Raw genomic sequence first — 22,831 nt, 5'->3', positions numbered from 1 at the left:
ATGAGTCCATTTTTGTTCTGCTGCAGAAAATGAATCATTCAGTCACATATCAACCGTGAATTCCAGATGTTTTATGGAGCTGCAGAGAGTTACCTATGATACATCCACCCCCTGTTCTTCATTTGAGGTGTGCTGTGGCAAGCTGTATTAACATTTAGTCTGGAAAACTAGTGTGTTGTAGGCTACTATTGATTGATTGATTGATTTAATATTAAGTAATTCAATGACAACTAACTAATATATTGTTGAATTTAGTAACTATTCAGCCATATTTTGTTTAGATGTGAATATTCCCATATTAAAAAATTAATTTTAGTAAGTGATAGTTTTCGATGTCATTTGTTACTATTCATTAGAAACTGATCCTTATTCATTTGCTAGTCACTCTCTCAGTGGTGACGGGTAACTATTTCATTGAAGTGAACATTTGTCTGTAAATTCTACGGGCATCTGTGGTTCAGATATCAACAATTCCCTTCCAACTATATTCCAATTTCTGATACACATTCCACTTTTACTAAATGCTATTAATTACTACAACTTGGTTACATGTTAGTCTTCATCTAGTTACGATAATTTATTCCAGCTTTACTTTTTTATTGAATACAGTAGCCTACTAGTATCTATTTATGGACCATTGTATCTTTCCCAGCTGCACTAACATTTCTTACGTAATTAAAGGGTAAATAACTACTACAATGAATAGTTATTAAATATAAATAACTGTAAGGTACAGTCAAAATACATAGTTGAATGTGATTGGTTGTTAACTTATGTATAGCTCTACCTGTCACATGTAGGCTAAGTTCAGTTTAGTTCAGTTTCTGTCTTGTCTGTATTAGTCACTATGCTTTCTAATTAGTTACGTCTTGTCAACTGTTCCGGTTTAGTGTCCATATTTGTGTATTTATACTCCCTGTTCTCTGTTCAGTCCTTGTCGGTTACGGTTATTTTTTGTGTGAACGTGGCCATGTACCCTCTGAGTCTTGAGTTTGTCATTTAATTAAAAGACTTTGTATCTATTACCATCTCCTTCGTCGTGCGCCTTTCTACAGCCACTAGACGCATTATAGCCTACTGTAGGCTCCTATTAGGCTCACTACTGGAATAAGTATTTGCTATAGTAGCCTATCAAATGGAAATCTAATGAACATGCAGTGATGTTAAAAATGGTCACTATTGCTTACTAGATATTCATTTAAGTCAGTAGGCTACTATAACAAATTAGTAACATAAAAACAGACGGTAGTGTAGAAGAATAGTGTTAAAATGGCTTGCCACATTTCGGGCACTGCACTAACATGGTCAACACGAGCGTTTCCTCATTTTAAGTACGAGCGCTTCTGCAGCGAGTGGAGCTCCAGAGGAATACCGTCCGTGAAACACACACGACACTGCTTCATGACGATCTATGCCAGGTACGTCACATAAATCAACCATTTCGTTTGGTTACAAGGGATTTCACATGAAATAGGCTATCCTATATGGAAGTAAGGAGATAAAGGGGTAAAAAAATTTTTTTAATTTGTATGCTACATGATGTGTCGCATTGCATGATAGAAGTTGTACTATAAGAAAATGGACATTAACGTTAATCGTTGCATTGTGGTCGTGACAGACTTTCGTGGGCTTCGTAAAGGTGCGGGTCTCAGAAACACTCGCAGTGGAATATCAAACACACACGACGTACAAGAATGAGACACGAACAAGTTTCCACACGCAGGTTTCGGTCGTGTTCAGCACAGAGATGACAGGAGACGTTCTCCTTTATAAATTATCGTTTCATTCCGTGTGGAATTTTCTGTCATCGTCAGACTAGAGCAAACGGACATTTGGAACATTCACTTCTCATTCACATTCACTTTCAAAATTGATCAAGACCTGTGTAAAAACCATAGTGAGTTTCAAAACTTTGTAGGTGACTGTCACTGACTTTATTATGTTGTTTAAAATGAAATAGTCAAGTAGCCAAACACAGATTGTTAAACAACTAGTTTAACAACAAGTGGTTGACTAGTGGTTATCACCTGGATCTTACTACTTGTCTGGCTAGAAAACCTCCCAGGCCCTGAGGGTAAACAACCTGATCTTCTTTCTGGAAGTTATAGGGTTTAAAAAAAATGCATATTTGTTTTGACCATATTTGGTTTACAGCACATTGATTTAGGCAAACGCTCAATTAAAAGTAGGCCTTTCTGGTTAGGTTACATGTGTAATTTTGTCCTTGCCCTGTAAAACATGATGTCAGTCAGGTAACCTAAAATCTAAATTAACATGGTTTTATTTGCTGTGGGGGGTTTCCTGTAAGCCTGTGTGGTAATACCTTCTAATTGAAAGTTACCTTTAATTTCGTTTGGTTATCTACATTCTTAGAATTTTCTCTTTCCCCATTATTTATTTGTTTTTGTTTTTCCCTTGCTTTTTTTCCTCATTTATTGTTTTAGGGAAGAAGCTGAAGGTCTGAGACTTTGATCCTAATCAAGAATGAGATCATTATTTTGGGTGTTTTATGGCGGGGGATCTGATCCTAGATTCAGCAGGCAGGTTTCAGGTCTTGGAATTGCTCTTCAAGCTCTTTCTTTCATCTTGTATTGAACATAATGAAAGCATGCTCATACTCAAATTTCAGGATTCACACACTTGAACCCGCAGGCTGTCAGTCACACATCTGAGTTTGCTAAATAAAGGAGCTAACGTAAGGTGAGGGAAGATAAGCTGTATCCATTCATAGTGTATGTACTTTTTAAACTAAAAAGTTGCAAAATGCACTAATGATGCAAACATTGCATTCAAGCGCAAGCTGGAACTAATGGGCTCTATGCACGGCGGTATTTCCGGTGAAGGTCTAAGGATGCTGGATTACTTCCGCCGATCGTAGAGTCCATGCTATACCGAGAATTTATATTGGTTTTTATACTCTATTGCTTGCTATACTAAAGAAACGTTAGTCACAAAAACAGACACCCCTCATTTTGTTTATGCTTCTGTGTTTATTATATTAAATAAACATAACTACCGTAAAACTTCAAATAGTAGCCCGGGCTTTTATTTACCCAAATCGTCGAACTGCACCGGCTTGTATTTGAGACAGGCGTCTATATGAGACAGGCCTTTATAATTTAGTGTTGAGATGTCGTTCATTGAGTGTATAGGCCTGTCTCTAATCTCTAAAAATCTCCAAATGCTCCACGTGAAACTGCGGTCTTCCGACCTTTTACTATCGCGTCAATTGATTTTGATTAATATGCGCGAGGGAGAGAGAGCAAGACAGCGCTCGTTGTTTGAAGCCGGGAGAGTGCGCGCGCGCGGCCGGAGCGCTCTCTCTCTCTCTCTCTGCTCGTAACGCGCCCTGTCAAGCGCAGCAGTCATTCTATTCTACATCACTCATCGATCAAAAAAAGGCTTTGGAGGGACAAAAATGTGCTTTGGCGGCCGCCAAAAAGCGGGCGATCTGGCGGTTTTAGAGGATTAAATACAACCCGAAACTAAAAAACAGACCCGGCCTCTATTTGAGACCGGCCTTTATTTACCCAAACCTGCAGCCACACCAGGCGTGTAAAAGAGACAGGCGTCTATTTGGGAATCGGCTATTATTTGAAGTTTTACGGTATATATAAAATTACATGTAAACGTATTAAAGTTTTGTTTCAAAGACGAGAGGACAGTAAATTTTGAAGACTCTGCCATAATCCCGTTTTCCTCGGTTTTCCTCCGCTTTAAATCTCCCCAACCGGAAACGCAAGAGCATCCTTGCGTCAAACGCGGAAGTTATGCGTGCATATAGCCTATTGTTTAGCCTAGCTTTACTTTTACTAGATAATATGAGTGTGTAATTCGACACAGCTGAGTGACTGTTGCTCCAATGAAGCAAAAGGTTTTTTTTTTGTTTAGCAATGAACACTATTGTTCTGCTCTGTGGCTGCGTTCCTGGTATGTTACTGTAGGAAGCTGAAGTGAGATGGGTGGGGTGTTATTTTGGAAAAGAATTGTTGATCGATGAAGCCTTTCCAGCTCTGTTCCGTTCTAAACACAATTGACGTGCACTTTAAACAACGTAATTAACATGTGCTCTAAACACGCTTGGATGCCCAGTGTGCTTTGTAAACTTCAGCTTTAGCACAGAGAAATAAGTGCTGTTGTCCATATTATCACTGAGCATTGCAAATGTAGGAAGAAACATAAGATGTGCGTTTTGATATGTAAGGATGTGTAGTGTGTGTTCTCTAGATATAAATGTTTGATTGTATCTCTGTTTTCCCAAAAGACACTCGCTTCCTTTTTTGGGGGCTCTTTTCTACTTCTATAAGCACTGAACTCTGGCTGGATTATTACCATTGCAGTGCTATATGGTTGTTAGGGTATTCAGGGTGGTTGCTAGGGTGCTGTTGGTTTGTCAAGGCACTGCTATATGATTTCTAAGGTGCTCTGAGTGGTTGCTAGGGCATTGCTGGCTGGTTTGTGGTGAACGTGTTTTCACCAAGTAGAACATGTTCTTGTATCAACATCCTTGTTGATCCTGGAACAACATTCCAATCAACCAATCGGATTTGAAGAATAGTTTTTGTCAAGTTTCACGAGTTCGTTTGCCCATATAATCTTTCAGCTATTAAGGTTAAACGTATTTGGCTTGCTGTCCGCAGTGGAGGGGCTCTATGAAGCAGCTTCAACTCGAGCTTAGTTACAGTATACCCCCCAGTGGGACTAATAATGCTTGGAAGATGAGTCTGGTAGCAAGATGCCTAAATTATGTTGGGGAGGTGGAGGGATGCAAAAACAGCTGATGCCACAAGGTGAGCGGCTGCTTATATGGTAGTTAATTGAAAGATTAGATGGGTTCACTACTCCGAAATGACGTTTAGGAACTTCACTTAGGCTTATAACAAGGGTTAGGGGCTTCTTATTTACCTATCATTTCCCTCTGATTGTAAGGATATAATGGGTAGGGTAAGGTTTAGGGACAGTGATTGGACTGGAATGTTGTTCCATGATCAACAAAAGATGTTGTTTGGAAAAATCACAGCTGGGTGGCTGTTAAGAGTAAAGTTTAGGCTACCTTAGATTTGGGATTAAATAAGGAATAATAATAGTGATGCTCCTCTCAGCAGTCTAAGAAAGAGAGTGTCATTATGTGCATTTTAGTTAGGTTGCACTGTAATCACTCATTAAAAAATAATGAGTTATAAAAACATTTTATAACTCATTTAGCATTTTGCTAAATATATACACTGTATAGTCTTTGTATTTTTACTTGACCTGTTAGTGATGTTTTTTTATTTAATGTATGCAATGTAATGTATGTATGAATAAATCTGTCACGAAAACCAGTTATTACAGTTTATTGTCGTTTAAATGTTTATACTTCACCAACAAACTGGAGTAGAAACAATTCTGTATTTAAAAGGTTTATAAAAAAAACTACCTTATATGCAATTTTTAATGCCTGAAGTCTGTGCATCCCTAATTTTAGTGTTTGAACAGCTTGTATTCAAATCAGATAAACAGCCAATTGCAGTTTCTCTCAATGGCAAATTTTTCACATTCACATTACATTTACATTATTTAGCTTATGCAAATAAACAGAACCACATCAGCTGTGTTCATGAAATGTGAAATCATCAGTCTCTCGTAGAACTCCATTGAGATTTATAACTCACATTTTCTCATCTGAAATGGAAAAATGATACATTATATGGACAGACAGGCAGACAGATAGATATGCCAAAATAATAACTTGTGTATCTCGTCACTCCATAAATAATCCTTCTCCTCCTATCTCCTCATTAGTTTTCTCATTTATTTCTCCCCTAGTAACAAACTATGTTAGCCATTGAAAACTAATTACACAACAGCTAAATATGGGAAAGGGTCTCATTATTTAAGAATGTGTTAACATAACCATGAGAGGGTGACTGAGGTCTGTTAGGCAGTCTCTCACAGTATGTTCATACTCTGTATCGCACATTGTGACCTAACGGTTTGTCCACACTTGGCCGAAGTTTAAAGGACTGGTTTGTTTACTTGTGACCGACATTCTAGAGCGTTTAGTGCAACATTCTTTCTCATGTATGTAGTTCTAGCGTATCAGAGGGGTTTACCCTTTAGGGACTCGTAAATTATTTCCAGATATCTGTTCCCAGTTAGTAGTGCTGTTAGGCAGCCTTTAAAGTCATCAAATACTGTACTTGCCAAATGGTTGTGCAAGTTTAGTTAAATGCTGAAGGAAATATATTCAGCGGGTTTGGAGCTTTCTTATGGAACAGATATAGACCACTAACTTATACCCTTTGTGTTTCAGGTATGGATCAAATGCTAAACTCAGTATGAGCACTATATAGCCCATAGCTTTCCTTTGGACATTCACAGACAGAGGACACTGAAGAGAGAGAGAGAGAGAGCAGCATGGCTGTCTTCAAGCTGGATAATGTTGAAGACCTTTATGAGATTGGAAATGTTTTGGGAAGGTAAAGAGATGTAAAACAATTTTCTGCTATATTCTCTTCTACAAAACAAAGCAGCACAACTCATGATTGATAATAAGAAATGTGTCTTGAACATCAAATCAGCATATCAAAATGATTTATGAAGGATCATGTGACACTGAAGACTGGAGTAATGATGCTGAAAATTTAGATTTGCCATTACAGGAATGAATAACATTTTAAAATTGTAATAATATTTTTACAAAATTACCGTTTTACTGTATTTTTTACTTTAAATACAGCCTTGGTGAGCACACTAAACTTTCGAAAACATAAAAAATCATACAGATCCAAACTTTTGAACGGTAGTGTTTATCAAAATATAAAAAAAATAATATAATATAACAATATTCATATTGTTCATATAATATGATCATATCCATATACATTGGTATTTAAATGGTATTTTAAAGGCACTTCAAATAATAATTTGGTATTAACAAGGCAAAATTTCCAACAATAAATATAAAAAAAAATGATTAGAGTTAGTTTATTTCAATAAAGTGATTATAATGGGTTAAATTATTACATGGCAGAGAAAAAATAATAGGTAAAATGAAGAATCTAAAATAAATAAATATAATTAAAATCATTTATAGTGCCATAAATATCAAGTATTTTACTATGTATATTACACAGCTGGTGCACTACTATACATGCATTGTACTGTTATGATTATCTATTTTGGCCCAGTTATTTCTTAGGACTTACATAGTTGAATACCTGCCTAGTTCTTAACACTTATCTCGGTTCATTCTGTCTATCGCCTCTGTCTTAGTGGCCACTTCGGGCAGGTGCGTGAAGTGCGGGAGCGGGCCACTGGCGTTCTGTGGGCCGGTAAGTTCCTGAAGCTGAAAAAAGGTGCAGGAAGCAGGCTGGGCCTGGAGAGGAAGAGTGTGGAGAAGGAGGTGGAGATCCTACAGGGCTTTCAACATCAAAATGTCATGGCTATCAGAGATGTTTTCGAGAGCAGGGCAGAGGTGGTCCTCATCGTTGAGCTGTGAGTATATGTGTATGTCTGAGGTACAAATTTGTTTTTGAAAAGGTGGAGGAAGCTTCTTTATATAGAAAAAAACAGAAAGTGATAATATAATAAATATTATAAGGAAATGTCCATCATATTTTATAATAAAATCAAAAGAAATGAAATATATATTTTGCATTAAGAAAATGTCTAGAAAATTGTGAAATTCCTTTCATGTTTTATTACATTATATGAAATTATTATTAGCTTAAATTACATTATTTTTAAATAATACAATAAAATAAAATGTTTTTGCATTACACCAATAATGATGACCTGTGGTTCACTCCTGTCTTCTCTGTCATATCTTTTTTTTTTTTTTTTTTTTATATATAGCATAAAGGGTGGAGAACTCTTTGATTTCATCGCTGAGAAAGAAAACCTCACCGAGACGGAGGCCATTGAGTTTATGAAGCAGATTCTGGAGGGTGTCAGCTACATGCACAAAAAAAACGTTGGCCATTTTGACCTGAAGGTAGGCAGGATGCCTAGCTGTATTCAAACCCCCAGCTAAAAGTCAGAAAAGCGAACCGTTCAACCACACAAACAGTTTCAAATGGCCTTCAAAAGTTAATTTTAACTCTATGTGTAGCAAGCTTGTCACTTCCTATAAAGATTTCAACATGGTAATGAGGAAGTAGACTGTGTACCTTTCTCACTGAAACTGTCACCTCTGACCAAAATTAGACACTTCCTGATGAAATATTCACACGACAACAATGTTTATCCAGATATTTTGATTATGTGAACATTGTGGAAATGCATTATATCTACTCTATTTATTCAAAATATCTGTAATATTTATTCATATCTGTGTCATCAAACTTCACTGAGATTATCAAAGACACCATACCAGAATTTTACTGACCTAAAACCATAGACTGTAAAAAAAAACCTATGTAGAAAAAACAATATAATTTACAATAAAAATCAATAAACTCTTTGTGAGTCAGGCTAAAGACATATTTTTATATTACTTTTTGTTCTTCAGCCGGAGAACATCATGTTGTCGGACAAGCTCGCTCCCAATCCAGACATCAAGATCATTGATTTCGGCATGGCTCATCGCTTCATTCAAGGAGAAGAGTATAAGAGTTTAGGTGGAACCCCTCAGTATATTGGTGAGTGGTTCAGTCTGTGTGGTTTTGACTTCAGGTGAATGTGTTCATTTTAAAGCCATAAACCTACGCAAATATGCAAATGCTTGTCCAATATCAAAACCATCAGATATGCACTACCATTCAAAAGTTTGGGGCCGGTATGATTTTAAATGTTTTTGAAAGAAGTATCTTCTTCTCACCAAGTCTATAATTATTTGATCCAAAATACAGTAAAAAACGTAATATTGTTGCAATTTCAAATAAGTTTTTTCTATTTTATTATATTTTAAAATGTAATTTACTCCTGTGATGGCAAAGCTGAATTTTCAGCAGCCATTACTCCAGTCTTCATTGTCACATGATCCTTCAAAATCTTTCTGATATGCTGGTTTGGTGATCAAGAAACTTTTATTATTAATTTCAATGTTGAAAACAGTTGTGCTATTTAATATTTTGCTAGAGACCGTGATACATTTAATATATAATGTGTGTGTGTGTGTGTGTGTCTGTGTGTGTGTGTTTGTGTGTGTGTGTACCACAATAATTATTAATTGCTATCAGGATGTGAAGAGACTTTCAGTTTCAACCAACAAAAATGTTTCTGGAAAAAATTGCCACCCTTCCTTTAAACAAAAATTTCAAAAGAACACCATTTATTTGAAATAGAAACCTTTTATATCAATGTTAAAGTCTTCACTGTCACTTTGATGAATTTAATGAATCTTTGCTGTGAATTAATGTATTTCTTTAAAATATAAAATCTTACTGACCCCAATTATTTGAATGGTATTGTATACTTTGCATTCTTCCATGACGGTAAAAAAAAGAGTTACCTTTAGATGTCTGTGCTGTTATACTGGTTTTGTTATTATTTAAGCAGCTAACTATAAATGTGTCAACAGCTGAGTGTGTGCTTTTATAGCTAAACTGCATCTGCATTTACATAACTGCGTACAGTATTTTTTATTTTTTTGACTAAGTGTGTGTGCGCATGTTTAGTTTGCATCTGCTAGAGTGTGTTTGACTCAGCAGTCAGCACCTTCTTCTGTCTCATGTGTTGTTCCTGCCTTTAGCAATATTCACAATTTTTAGTTCTAGCCGTCTCCATGGAGATGAGCTAACTTCAGATGAAATGGCAGAGCTGCGTTAGTTCAGCTGAAAAATGAGTGGACAGGAACAGAAATAACTATTGTGAGATGTGATGTCACTGCCGATGTATTTCACAAATGTCCTTGAGTGGTTTAACAGCTCATCAGTTCCCTTAAACTACTGTGTGTGTGTGTGTGTGTGTGTGTGTGTGTGTGTGTGTGTGTGTGTGTGTGTGTGTGTGTGTGTGTGTGTGTGTGTGTGTGTGTGTGTGTGTGTGTGTGTGTGTGTGTGTGTGCAGAAAACATACTGAAGTGTCACAAACACACATCCTTTGGTTGGCCTGCCACACTTGACAGTGCTCTTTTAAATATTGACCTTGACAGAAAGCACATGCACATATATTTTGTACTCTCATATTTTGTACTCTCCCTGTACTTCAGGAGACTATGGATCAATATTATTTTTTACAACCAATACAAATAGGGATTATCTTAATACTAATATGCAGAACCGATTTTAATTAGTTTTAATTCTGATTTCTGGCACAATAATAAATAGCCAAATGTTTAGATTTGACATGCATAATTAATATGAATATTAAATTATAAATAATAAAAAATAAAGAAATGAAATAAATAATATTTTTAAATAATAATAATAATTTTAGTAGCTGTTTTGAGATATAAATACTTTGTATATAGATTTTGTTTTGTAAAATATGCAGAATATTAAATAATACATCATAAATAATGTATTTGATAAATAATATACATTTATAATTAATAAAATAGTGTTTAATAATCATATTTTACTAGTTTTTGTCTATTATTAAAGGGTCATGAAACCCCCCTCTTTCAGCTCAAGTCTAGCTCACAATCTTTTTGAAAAATGCAACTTAAATGGGCGTGGATGGCTGTGAGAAGGGGTATGGTATGGCCATCACTGTCATCGCCAGTATCCCATGCATATCGACTGTCACTAAAAGCAGTGGTAAAACGTGAGGAAATGCTAGATTTTTTTTATAGCTGGCAAAGTTAAAGTCTTATGAAATACGACACTTTATTATTGTCCTTTCAAAAGTAACTGAATGCCCTGCTATATTAGTCTACAGTAATCATAATTCTATTGAGAACATATTAATGTAGGCTACATGTATAATTATAATGTTATTATAAAATATATAGTTGTTTATATAGACACTATAAATACATATATTTGAAAATTATTAATTTTCCGCTTAAAAAAAAACGTTACGTGCATAGCTAGATCTACGCGCCCCCTGAACCCCCATAATAAATGGCTCTGTGGAGGTGGATGACGTCTCATTTTAGACACACACACACACACACAGACACACACCTCTAAAGGGATAGAAAAGTCCTCGGGACTTGGTACCGCATCACTCGCAAGACGCAACCTGCATTGGTCGTCAACAAGGCGAAGTCCACCATTCTCCAATTCTCGAAGCTCTCTCTCTCGAAAAATGTTTGAGGCACACACGTTTAGATGTGTCCGTGGTTGATGGAAAACCAACCGCCCAGAGCCAGAGTCTAGCCCGGGCAGCATCGCGGGGAAACATATTCAACCCAATTGGACTTTTGCACCACGAAAACAAACACTTGCGTGCGTCCCATGATTGCCTCTCTCATCTACTACGCGATATCACAGTTTGACATGTCACTGGAAAGATCCACGTGGTGTCATGAATAATTAAGAGACAGTGTCTTCTCATAGGATATGAAAACTCAGTCTCATTAATAATTATGAGACACCGATGAGTCATCAACGCACTCAGTGCACTGCCACGTCACAGCCTGTGACGTGGACACGATGAAGATTTTAAACCCGGAAGACAAAAAAAGCGGAAAAAAACTCAAATTTAACCATTTTAACCCTGCTATTAAATCTAACTGATGCTAACATTGTCTTCAATGGTGTTCAACACATATACCTCTGATAAAATCTCAGAAAATTTGGTTTGGGGTTTCATGACCCTTTAAAGAAATACTTTTTTAATACATTATTTTTTCCCGTAAACGTTGTTGTACCATGTTGAATAAATGTAAATGTAAGTAGAAAACTGTGAATATTGGTATTGGCCAAAGCAAGTATTCTGATTTTCTCCAGATGAGACTAGGCAGAAGTAGTATGCTACTTGATATTAAGTTGTCCCCTTTGTCCAAAGATACGAGCACTTTACTTATCATAAGGATATCCTTTGTGAACAACTAGAGGTTAAGTGTTTTTCTAAGCACATATAGTGATAGGCCGAATTGTGATCCCAGTAACTCACCAGTGCCTGAGTCTGCCCTACTTATGGCTGAACATATCCCAAATAATTAAGCTATCATTTAAAATACACTTTAATTTGATAGACTAACAGGTTTAAAGGGATAGGTCACCTAAAAAGTACAGTTTCCTAATTTACTCACCCTGATGTTTTTTTTTTTTACTATTACTTTGTCATGTCCGGGCACAAAACAGAGATTAACGGAAGATGCCTTCATCTCTGAGAATGTTAACTAAGGCAGTCTGTTTGTTTGTTAGTCAGATACTTTAAACAAAAAAACAAAACAATAAAAAAAATCCTGCAGATTTTCTGTCAAGGTAAAGTGAAGCTTTGTTCATATGAAACTCATTAGGGAACAGAGCACAATCTGCTGTGGTTCATGTGAGGACATGAACATGTGCCGTGGATCTCAAAGAATGCACTTAATGGTTTGATTTTTGTGAGTTTGGCTTCTCAAAAAAGCTTGCTTCTGTCTGGCCAAAGCTGTCTGAAACTATTGATTAATGCAATAAAATGAGATCAGTGCGCTGTTGCAACTGAAAAGGTTTTTATGAGAGCCAACAGGAGAGTTGGTGAGTTTTATTTTAACTCTACATTATCTTTCCTTTTCTCTCAGCCCCTGAGATCATCAACTTTGAGCCTCTCGGTACGGCAGCTGATATGTGGTAAGTCTTGCCTGGTTAAATCAGTAGCAAACACTCAAACGTACATGCAATTATAGGGTCAGAATGCATAAGGGAGTTTTGGGCATGCTCAGACTTGATTCGTCTTTCCTCAGACATCACCAGGTGCTCATTTAAGTGTGTGCATCTGTCTCAACGTGTATATGTATTTGTAGGTCATAATATGCAACTAAATATGGATGTCATGTACGAAACATAGTCAGAAGGGAAGCTATTTTGGCTTTTGACAAAACGCAGTAGCTATGGTCTGCTGTGCCAAAGACAACAACTCATGTCTGGTTAGCATAATTGTTAGCATAATATGTGTTCGGTTTACATCTCATTCATTCCTGAAGCTCAACTGGTAGAGCATGGCACAAACAAAGCCGGGGTCATGGGTTCAGTTTCCGGAGAACACTGATAAAATCTGAAACAATTTCAAATATGTCACTTAACATATAAAAGAATATATTTAATTAACATGGTGAATTTCTATATCAAAATGTACACTTTGTGAATTATATTTTATAATTATATGTTTATTGTAATAAAAATATGTATTTATAAAATATATATTATATATTTGTATAAAATATTATATAGAAAATATATTTTAATTCTTTTTAGAAAATATTTTATATATTTATAATAATAATAACAATAGTTATTTCACTCGTTGTGAGATAAAAATAGTATTTATATAAACATTTTTATTATAATATTTGTTTTATAAAATATATGTAAAATAGTTAATAAAAAAATTATGTTATAAATATTTATTTTTGGTTTGTATGTTGAATAACTCTGAATTCTATTCATAGGCTTTAATATTCAATTACTAATGATTAATCATTCTGGTGTGTGTGTGTGTGTGTGTGTTTTTTTTTTAGGAGTATTGGTGTCATTACCTACATTTTGTAAGTAATCTTTTATTGTTCATCATATGATAACACTTCAGACAGCCAAATCCTTTAAGAATTATTCTGCAAACCAAGGTCGTGCTCCAGATATTCAGATTTTAACTAGGACATAAATTGCCTCCGAAATAAAGCCTCCCTTTGACAAGCAATGTGCTTTCTCAAGTTTAAAGGTCAGGTCCTGTGGGATGAGATCAGTTATGTCAGAAATGAAGCACACCAGATATGGAGTAGATAACCATCAGAATGCTTAGTAAAAGCCTACGGCTTTAAGCAGGAATAAAGAAAGCAGTTGATCTTAAAGGGGGTGTGCGTAATTTTTAAATATTACCATATTTTCTCATAGATTATTGTGGAGAGATATTTCAGACTTAGAAATAAAACCCGTAGAAACGATTGTATTTTGTTGGAAACTATAGACCATTTCAAGGACGTAAACCGTAAAAAACGCGTTGGAATGTTTAATTGACTTTAATTGTCTACTGCCTGTAAACATTTTTATGGTTCTTTAAAAACAAGCAATAATTGTTTAAATCCTTTTTGTAGTCTGTACAGGGTCATCTGATGGCTTTCCTAAAGACAAAAGTAGAAAAACAATAATTATTTAACTTAATCTGGTTAATCTGGGCACAGTCTTTAAAGATACTACTGTTATTGTTTAATGCATCAGTGCATGTTTGAATTAACATTAGCCAAGCTTAATAAGTGATGAAAAAGTCTTTCATACTAATGCAATTAGCTAATGTTACACACTATATTATTACTGTAACGTGTTACTCATTACATTTGTCAGGTGACTAGATATAGACAATTAATGCGAATGGCAACTTTCCTAATCATAGCCAAAAGAAACGAAAATAAAAACTTTTTTCACTACACGCGTATCAAAACACTAGCTAGCTACGCATGTAAACAATGACGAAGCCACAATGCTAGCTCAAATAGCTGGGTTTCAGTCACGTGATTATGATGACGCGCGAAATTCAGATGGAGGGCAGGGAGTGAAGAGCGCAATGGACGAGATGGAGGAATTTCCGTACTGTACTACTTTACACGCTATTACAAGAGAAAGATATAAACAAAAAATCAAACATATGTTGGACGTGATCCTTACGTTATGAAGAGGAGCGATTTTTCAACTGAATTGAAAGATTTTCCTGAGATCGAGGCGGTAGATATCAGCAACTACATTGTCTTACAGACATGCTTTGACTTTACAAAGTTCGGAAACGTTACACGTTACACAAACATAGCCACTTAAGTTGTATTAACTCACCTTTGACGAAGTGATCACTGCAAACACGGGCATTTTCCCATTCGGCTCCTCCCGACCGCAGACGTAAGTTTGCAAGCCGTTTTCACTGAGTTTTTCAGTCAATTTCTTTCATTTTCCCCCCTTATGAACAACAACTTTTGGTACACGATAAAAACTCCTCGTGGTTTGATCGATTTAAGTAACCATAAACGATGCAAAACATAGGCATTTTAAGTTTGTTATAGTGCTTTCTAAATACAGCAAATCACTTCCTGCCCTCCATTTGCATTTCGCGCCATGGCAACGCAGTGGCGTGACGTCATATGAAAACAAGCTATTATGCTGCATCATACTTAAATAGTTCATGTAAAGAAATACAAATGATTAAATGGGAAAAAATGAATTCACTTACCAGAATCAAAATGTGTGCTGCATATCCTAGAGTTGACTTCTCGCTTCACTTCTGCAATCCAGATGACACATTAAGTTTCGTAGGTTAGTTCCAGGCCTTAGAGAGCATCCAAGCTCCAAGAAACATGGACCTCGTTTTAATTTTGACATTTTCCTTAGCATGATTTAATAAATTAGCACAATCCCACTGTGCATCAAACACCTCCCGCCGATGGAGTAACATTAAGTGGCATGGCATCTTACGCACAGAAGCCATTGGCAGATGCCGCTGTGCTTAGTGCGATGGCACGTCCGGTTTTCATTGGCATGTGCCAGCGGATAGTGACATGCGGCACTAAAACTTGTGATATGCCGATGGATTGCGTCATGTACCACTGACAATTCTGTGGAACATGACTGAGTTTTGACTGTGGAACAATTCTGTGGAATTGTTCCAATTCTGTGTAACATGACTGAGTCATGACTGGTATGTTGTGGCACCTCCAGTAGTGACAGAGTTGAGCAGCTATACAAAATTATACAGCTATTCCTCACTTGGGGGGGAGGAGGAAATAGGGCAGAGAGGACATACATATACATACATACACATACATACACACATACATACATACCTGTACTTTCATTATACCTCACTATATCACTATAACAGTGGACTTAACATTGACAATTTTTAAAATAATTTATGGTTGTTGATATTTTTATTAATGTTATTATTATTATTGTACTGTTGTATTATATTTTCTCCTTTTCTCTGCTACTCTCTTTTTCCTTTGCTAAAACTGCTGCTGGAATTTTCAATTTCCTTGCGGGAGTCTTCCTAAAAGGATCAATAAAGATAAGTCTAAGTCTAAATCGTAAATAAATAGCATAATTTAGTCATTTTTAAAAATAAATATCAATTAAACATGTTTACAAATCGGTAATATTTTTCAAACATGTTTTCAGTTGGTGGCACATCTGTATTTGAGTGACATGTGCCACTGAATGTTGTGTAATACCAGTTCTATTGTATATTGTTGATCACGCAAACTGCCCAGTCTAGGAAACACACGGAATAAATCTATCATGGTCACTATAAATACCGCATTAACAGTCGCATCCATTACTGTAAACCTGTATATGCATATTGCTGCATGCACGCCGGTAGGTGTCAGTATAAGTATAAGAATACATGTTTCACCATACATGTTTGCTGTGCTTCTAAACCATATTTGGCAGAATTTCTAAATCTGATTGAGTCTTTGGGTTTCTGGTCCAACACATATCCATGGCCACACCCTTGATCTGATTTTAACCCATGGTGGTTTCTCTATTTCAAACTTAGAAATCAGTAGTGCATCTTTCTCTGACCGCAGGCCTGTACTCTTTACTGTCCCTCTCACTGGCCGAATCCTCAGAAATCCATCGCTGGCACGCTTAACTTGCTTTTTTTTACTCAATGTTCTAGTGAAGAATTTTCTGCAGCCTACCATTATGAATTCTATTGCACCATTGAAGTACAAAAATCATAAGCCTGCACCAGTGCCCTGGCACGCTGACACTACACGTACCTTTAGACGGGCATGCAGACGGGCTGAGCGCCAATGGGAAAAGAGCAGATTGCACATTCCTAATCAAATCTTAGAGCTTGTTTCAGAAAGCTGCAAAGGCCGCAAAATGCATATATATTTTTTCTGAACTTATCACAAAAAATTCTCATAAACCTCAAGGTCTTTTTTCCACTATTAACTCTGTTTTAAATCCTCCTGTGCATTCCATTTTAGACCCCTCTACTGCTCTCTGTGACAACTTTGGAAAGTTTTTTTGTTGATACGATCACAACTTTAAGATCTCAGTGGTCTAGTTCTGTATATACGGTACTACACAGAAAGTTATATCACTTTGGGTGAAACATTTTTACACTTAAATATATTGATACAGTTTTATCGCAATGAAATCAATCACATATACCATATGAACTGAGTAAATGTAAGTAAAAAAATGAAGTAGATCTGAGTAACTGTTTTTGGTACATTATCAAATAAAATTGAGTTGAAATAATAATTCAGTTAGTGGTTCTCATCTATAATTTTATGGAATTATGGAATGTGAAATAAAACCATTTTTTAACAGAGTGAACATGCATGTTTTGTTAAAGTATTTGACTTGCTGTAGGCACATTATAATAGACATCCAGTTTAAAAAAATGTATACAGCGCAACAATGTCAGTGGTACATGACGCATTCCGTCGGCTCGTGTCACAAGTTTTAGTGGCACATGCCACTGTTCACTGGCACATGCTAATGACAACCGGATGTGCCACTAAGCACAGCAGCAGGTGCCAATGGCTTCTGTGCGTAAGATGCCATGCGTAATACCGCTTCTCCGCCAATGTTTTGAATGAGCTCGACAACTAACCAGAAACGACCAAGGAACAAAGATGTCACTTCCTTAAGCCGACAAATTGCCGTTGAAATGGTCTAAATTTTTTCATAATGCATTTTTATGAAGGCATTATATCTGCAGAGTTTACTCTCTCCCTAGGATCTCTAGGCAAACAAACATTTGTCCCCAAGTTAAAAAATGTTTTATTCGTGTATATTTATGCCATCAGTTTGAGTGGCCTGTCACCATTCCAAGGGGACACTGATGAAGAGACGCTGAGGAACATCGTGGCAATGAACTATGAGTTTGAGCCTCACCACTTCAGCCAAACCAGCAACATGGCCAAAGACTTCATCCTGAAACTACTAGTTAAAGACCAGAGGTAATGAGTCATTATAGCAGTCATTCTATTTTAATCACTGGGACTATCTATCTATCTATCTATCTATCTATCTATCTATCTATCTATCTATCTATCTATCTATCTATCTATCTATCTATCTATCTATCTATCTATCTATCTATCTATCTATCTATCTGTCTGTCTGTCTGTCTGTCTGTCTGACTGTCTGACTGTCTGACTGTCTGTCTGTCTGTCTGTCTATCTGAGATTTCAAGCTGTTATTTTAATCTTTAACGGTCTAAACTAACTTTTGTCTAATAAATCATTTTTAAGGGTTAAATATTTTTATTTTACTTCTGTGCATTTGTATTTAGTGAAAGAATGACAGCAGACGAGTGCCTCATTCATCCCTGGATTAAGGTGAGATGCATAAACTTTCCCCTCTCCTCTTATATATTTTATGGCATAATTATTTATCATTTTACCTTCTCATAAGGATTATTTCAGTAACTTTTTCCCACATCCATTTCTCTTTTAGCCTCTCAATAGAACTCAAATAGCCAAGAGGAACCGCTCCTCCATCAACATGAAAAACTTTAAGAAGTTCAATGCGAGGAGGAAATGGAAGGTTGGTGTTTGTTTGTTAAACAGCCCTGCTGTGGGTTTTGTAAGCATGGTCAGAGAAACTCGCTATTGGCTGGAGTGTGTAGACTGTTGTCACCCACAGACCAACTTTCGTCACTACCTGTGTGTCTGCATGCTTTATCTTTCTGTCTCCCTCAGTCAATCTTTGTCCCTCATGTACTATTAATACACATCTAGATGATTAGTCTTGATGATGCACACTCTTTTTATTCACTGTGATTTCAATGGTAGCATTTCTCTTAAAGGGATAGTACACCCAAAAAACTGATATCGATTCAGCATCATGTTGTTCCAAACACATGCTAGGGTTTTACTTCGTATAAATCATACATAAAATAATTTGCAAAGGAATTCATGTAACAACAGTTGTTTCTAGGGGCTTTTAATCTCTAAAAAAAAAACATGAATGTAAAAAGAACAGTTCCTTTAAATGTCTGAACTGGTTGCTAACACTACCTTAGCTGACTCAAATGTCTTCTCTGACCTAACAGACCAGTGCGTAAAGACAGACACCTGCTGTTCAGTAGAAACACTGAGTCAATGTTTTTCCTATCATGATGCCTTTTTGTTGCTCTTTTTCTGTCTGGATTGTGACAGACATTTTGTGGAAATACACTGTAATATTTATTAACTATGTAAATCTTGTTGACTTTCTCATTTCACTCTGTAGATGTCCTTTAACATGGTTTCGGCTTGTAATCGATTTTGTCGACTGCAGTTACTGTGTAAGGCCCGCGGTCCAGAGCAACAAGAACTGGTAAGAGTCTCATAAAAACAGGTTCATATTTCCCCCAAACATACCTAAATTTATTTAAAATTTAAGTTTAGACTAATAATCAAGCAGGTAAATAAAATAAAACCCATTATTGTACTTTTATTTTTAAAAGATAATTACATTATTTTTAAGAACAGTTAAGCACAGCAAGCCACCAAATCTCATGTCAAGTCACCTTTATTTTTATTATTTAATATTTATTTTTACAATAGAAACTGTTTCAAAGCATTTCACCGTATTAAGAGTCAATGATGCAAACTTCATCAAATAATCATTTTAATTATTTATTAAATATTTTAAATCTGAATTAAAGACATTACAATAAACACTAATGTACAGTATAAATAAAATGTTAAAGGTGCTGTATGTAACTTTTTTACTCTACTAAAGCATAAAAATACCATAATATGTTTACAGATATTTAGGAAACATGCTAAGTTCACTTTCTCGTTTCTCTGAAAAACACTTCTACAGACAGTTATGTTACTTATTATTTTACACGTTCCGTGTTGTCAGTCGGGTTTTGTTTTGGTCTGTGTGATCTCGCCGACTGCCTGTTCACCCAATAGTATTTCGACACCCTGGGCTGCCATTTGGCAGGAAACACAGCGTATCGCAGCCTTGGAAACGAGCAAACAAACTGGTCAGAGATTGCAGATTCCACACAACCTAAAAAGCATCGGTATCCATCTAAAAATCTATATGAACGAGAGCATATTAAAACGCGGATACTAAATCAACTCATTAACTTACAGTCTGTAAGTCTCCTCGGTTTTCGCTGTCAATTGCGCTCGCTCCTGTTGCGTGTCCTCAAACTGGCAAACCGCGTGAGCTTCGAGTCTGAGGAGGAGGGGGCGGGGGAAACAACGGTCTCTGATATTTTGAATTTGGACTGCAGTTTCGTGTTTTCCTGTCATTCTTACATACTGCACCTTTAAATGCCAATTATCTTTGGCAAAGATCTGAATGAGAAATATAGGGCAGATGTGCTTAATTCTTGTAAATAATTCAATGCTTCATTTTCCTGGTGTTTTCCAATCAGAGAGACTGTGAGAGCGATCAGGAGGACACTGGCACAAAACCTGCCTCTCTCTTACGCAGACGTCTTAGTAGCAATTCATAAATCTCGCTGGTAGAGGGAGTCATAAACCACAAGCATCTCCCTGTATCGAGGCGGCGGCGCTCATTCAACCTGCAGTACTTTGTAGTGCCAAGAGGGGGAAACAGAGGCCACAATCTCTTCTCTTGTCTCATCCAAAGGCCTTGAACCTCAGTGCATGCGATTGCCCAACCACCAGCTATGTATCCTGTTACCCTGTACCCTGTTACAGTGGTTGACCTCATCTGAAAGAAGGATGGGGCCATTGTGGTTTTCTATACTAATATGCAAGCATGTTCATAGAGTTCTACCTCTGACAGACTGAGTGTGATTCTTTTACCTGAAGTGCTGTTGACAGGAGGGTCAGGTGTCTTGAAGGAGGTTCCTACAACATTAAGGTTTCCTTAATTTTTTTTTTTTTTTTAGGTTTATTTCAGTGGGATTGCAAAGTTACTATAGGGACTGTCCATTCATGTTGTTAAGCTATATATCCTACCGTTCAAAAGTTTTGGGGTCTTTTTTTAATTAATACTTTTATTCAGCAATGATGCAGTAAATTTATCAAAAAGTGAGCGCAAAGAGTTATATATTGTTAAAAAAAATCCATTTCAAAATATAAATGCTGTTCTTTTTAACTTTATCATGTGACACTGAAGACTGGAGTAATGATGCTGAAAATTCATCATAGAAATAAATTACATTTATTATACAAAACATATTAAAATATAAAAGTATTATTAAATTTCCTAATTGTATTTTGTATTTCTACAGTCTTGGTGAGCATAAGAGACATCAAAAAATCTTACCGGTCCCAAACTTTTGAACGGTAGTGTGTGTGTGTGTGTGTGTATAATATAACATTGCATTTCAACATAAATATTCAACATCAGATTTGCTTAAAAACAATAGCAAAGTCAAAGCCCCGTTTATACCTGGTATTAACATTCATTTAGCAACTTGCTAGGATTTCAAAAGAAAGGACTCATGACTATGTACATCACCTACTATGTCAGTGTGTTACTGCATTTTGATAAAGCACAATTTTTTTTAAAGCACAAAAATGATCCTGATTACTTGGGCTTTAAGCTAACTAGAATTAATATGAACTAACTAATATTGATATCAGGCATATAAGTTACTTTCTTGTGCATAAGTATGCAGTTTATCCATTTTTTTCTTCTTTTGAATTTTAAACCCTTGTTTAAGCACAATGGATGGTAGACAGGCGAGTAGACGATCCTTATAACGTTTACACTACAAATGCAACATGGTCACATGTGTTTCTGACTACCTCTGAATGTGGTTTGAGTGAGTGAACCGATCATTTGCACCCTATTTAGTAGGGCTACTGACCACATGTGATTGAATCAACCGAGACGGATCTTAAAACCAGGTGTAAACGGGTGTCATAGTTTACTGTACTCAAAGAAAAACAAGCAAACCAAATTATAAGAGAGGACTTTTTGGGCTGAGTGCCTTAACTTACATATCTTCTCAAAAACACGATCTATTCTAGACCAATACATGTTCTACAGTCCTGAATTAGACTACCAGAGACCAAATCATATTCTCTATATTGATGAGGATTCAACAAGCTGCCTTTTTTTCTCCACATGGCTGAATTGTAGTTGAAATATTGCGTGAGTGCTGGCTTGTCTGACGAGTTTAATATTTACTAGGCATCTTCAGTACGGTCATCTCTGAGCAAATATTCATTTATGGCATGAACAGATATATACAGCTGTTATAAATTGTGTTTGACATGTAACGCAGTTAACAATTTTACAACTTTGAGTGTGATCAACTGAGATTTCATGTGAAGAGCCACTTTAAATGTACTTGAATGGCGTCATGCAGTGTTGAGCTTTATGAAACGCTGCTTGAATTATTCTAGACACTAATTGTTGCCTTTTTTGTCAGTCTCAAGAAACTATATCAATTTAATTTTTGATAGTGCTCTACTGATATTATATATACCTGTATACTGTATATATATATCAGTCTTTTTTAAAGGAAACTGGTCTTCCTTGTAGGTTTAAAAATAACTGTTCAGTTTAAGAAGTCTTCCATCATCCAAACATAGCTACAACATTTTGCCCTCTTACACTCTTGCCTATAGAACTTGTAATGTGAATATCGCACAAATTATTATTATATATTACTGTCATGATATATTTTGTAAACTATACCTGACTTGCAAGAATGTTACTGTGTCTTCTGTTATGTAACATTTGCCTGAGGGTTGTAATTCCTTTAATATGTAACAACACAGTTTAATGAATCAAATATGTCAACAGACCACTGTTTTTGTTTTTTATTATGTTTATTTATGTTTTTTTAATGGAGCATGTCAGATTAGTGAGTGTGATTTTCTCTC

At 36.0% G+C, this 22,831-nt stretch overlaps 1 protein-coding gene across 1 annotated transcript; it reads left to right on the top strand.

The window, feature by feature from the left end:
- The first annotated feature begins 1,308 nt into the window (after positions 1 to 1,308).
- On the top strand, positions 1,309 to 20,663 carry si:dkey-240h12.4 (death-associated protein kinase 2). The gene is made up of 12 exons (XM_056241530.1): positions 1,309 to 1,418; positions 6,296 to 6,461; positions 7,258 to 7,479; positions 7,840 to 7,978; positions 8,495 to 8,624; positions 12,599 to 12,647; positions 13,535 to 13,561; positions 17,822 to 17,974; positions 18,310 to 18,355; positions 18,474 to 18,563; positions 19,251 to 19,337; positions 20,398 to 20,663. Exons 2-12 carry the CDS (start codon positions 6,400 to 6,402, stop codon positions 20,476 to 20,478), a joined length of 1,086 nt encoding a protein of 361 aa, XP_056097505.1. The 5' UTR covers positions 1,309 to 1,418; positions 6,296 to 6,399; the 3' UTR covers positions 20,479 to 20,663.
- The last annotated feature ends 2,168 nt before the right edge of the window (positions 20,664 to 22,831 follow it).

The sequence above is a fragment of the Rhinichthys klamathensis genome, unplaced genomic scaffold (assembly GCF_029890125.1).
Source record: "Rhinichthys klamathensis goyatoka isolate OS25496 unplaced genomic scaffold, OSU_Roscu_1.1 h1tg000653l_1, whole genome shotgun sequence".
Lineage (NCBI taxonomy): Eukaryota > Metazoa > Chordata > Actinopteri > Cypriniformes > Leuciscidae > Rhinichthys > Rhinichthys klamathensis.
Note: the sequence above shows the minus strand (reverse complement) of the source record. Positions and strands in the feature narration are given on the sequence as shown.

Coding starts and splice junctions, on each gene's coding strand:
- si:dkey-240h12.4 (XM_056241530.1), top strand. CDS start 6,400: ATGGCTGTCTTCAAGCTGGATAATGTTGAAGACCTTTATGAGATTGGA. Junction 12,648..13,534: donor GGTACGGCAGCTGATATGTG/GTAAGTCTTGCC, acceptor TTTTTTTTTTAG/GAGTATTGGTGTCATTACCT. Junction 13,562..17,821: donor GGTGTCATTACCTACATTTT/GTAAGTAATCTT, acceptor TTATGCCATCAG/TTTGAGTGGCCTGTCACCAT.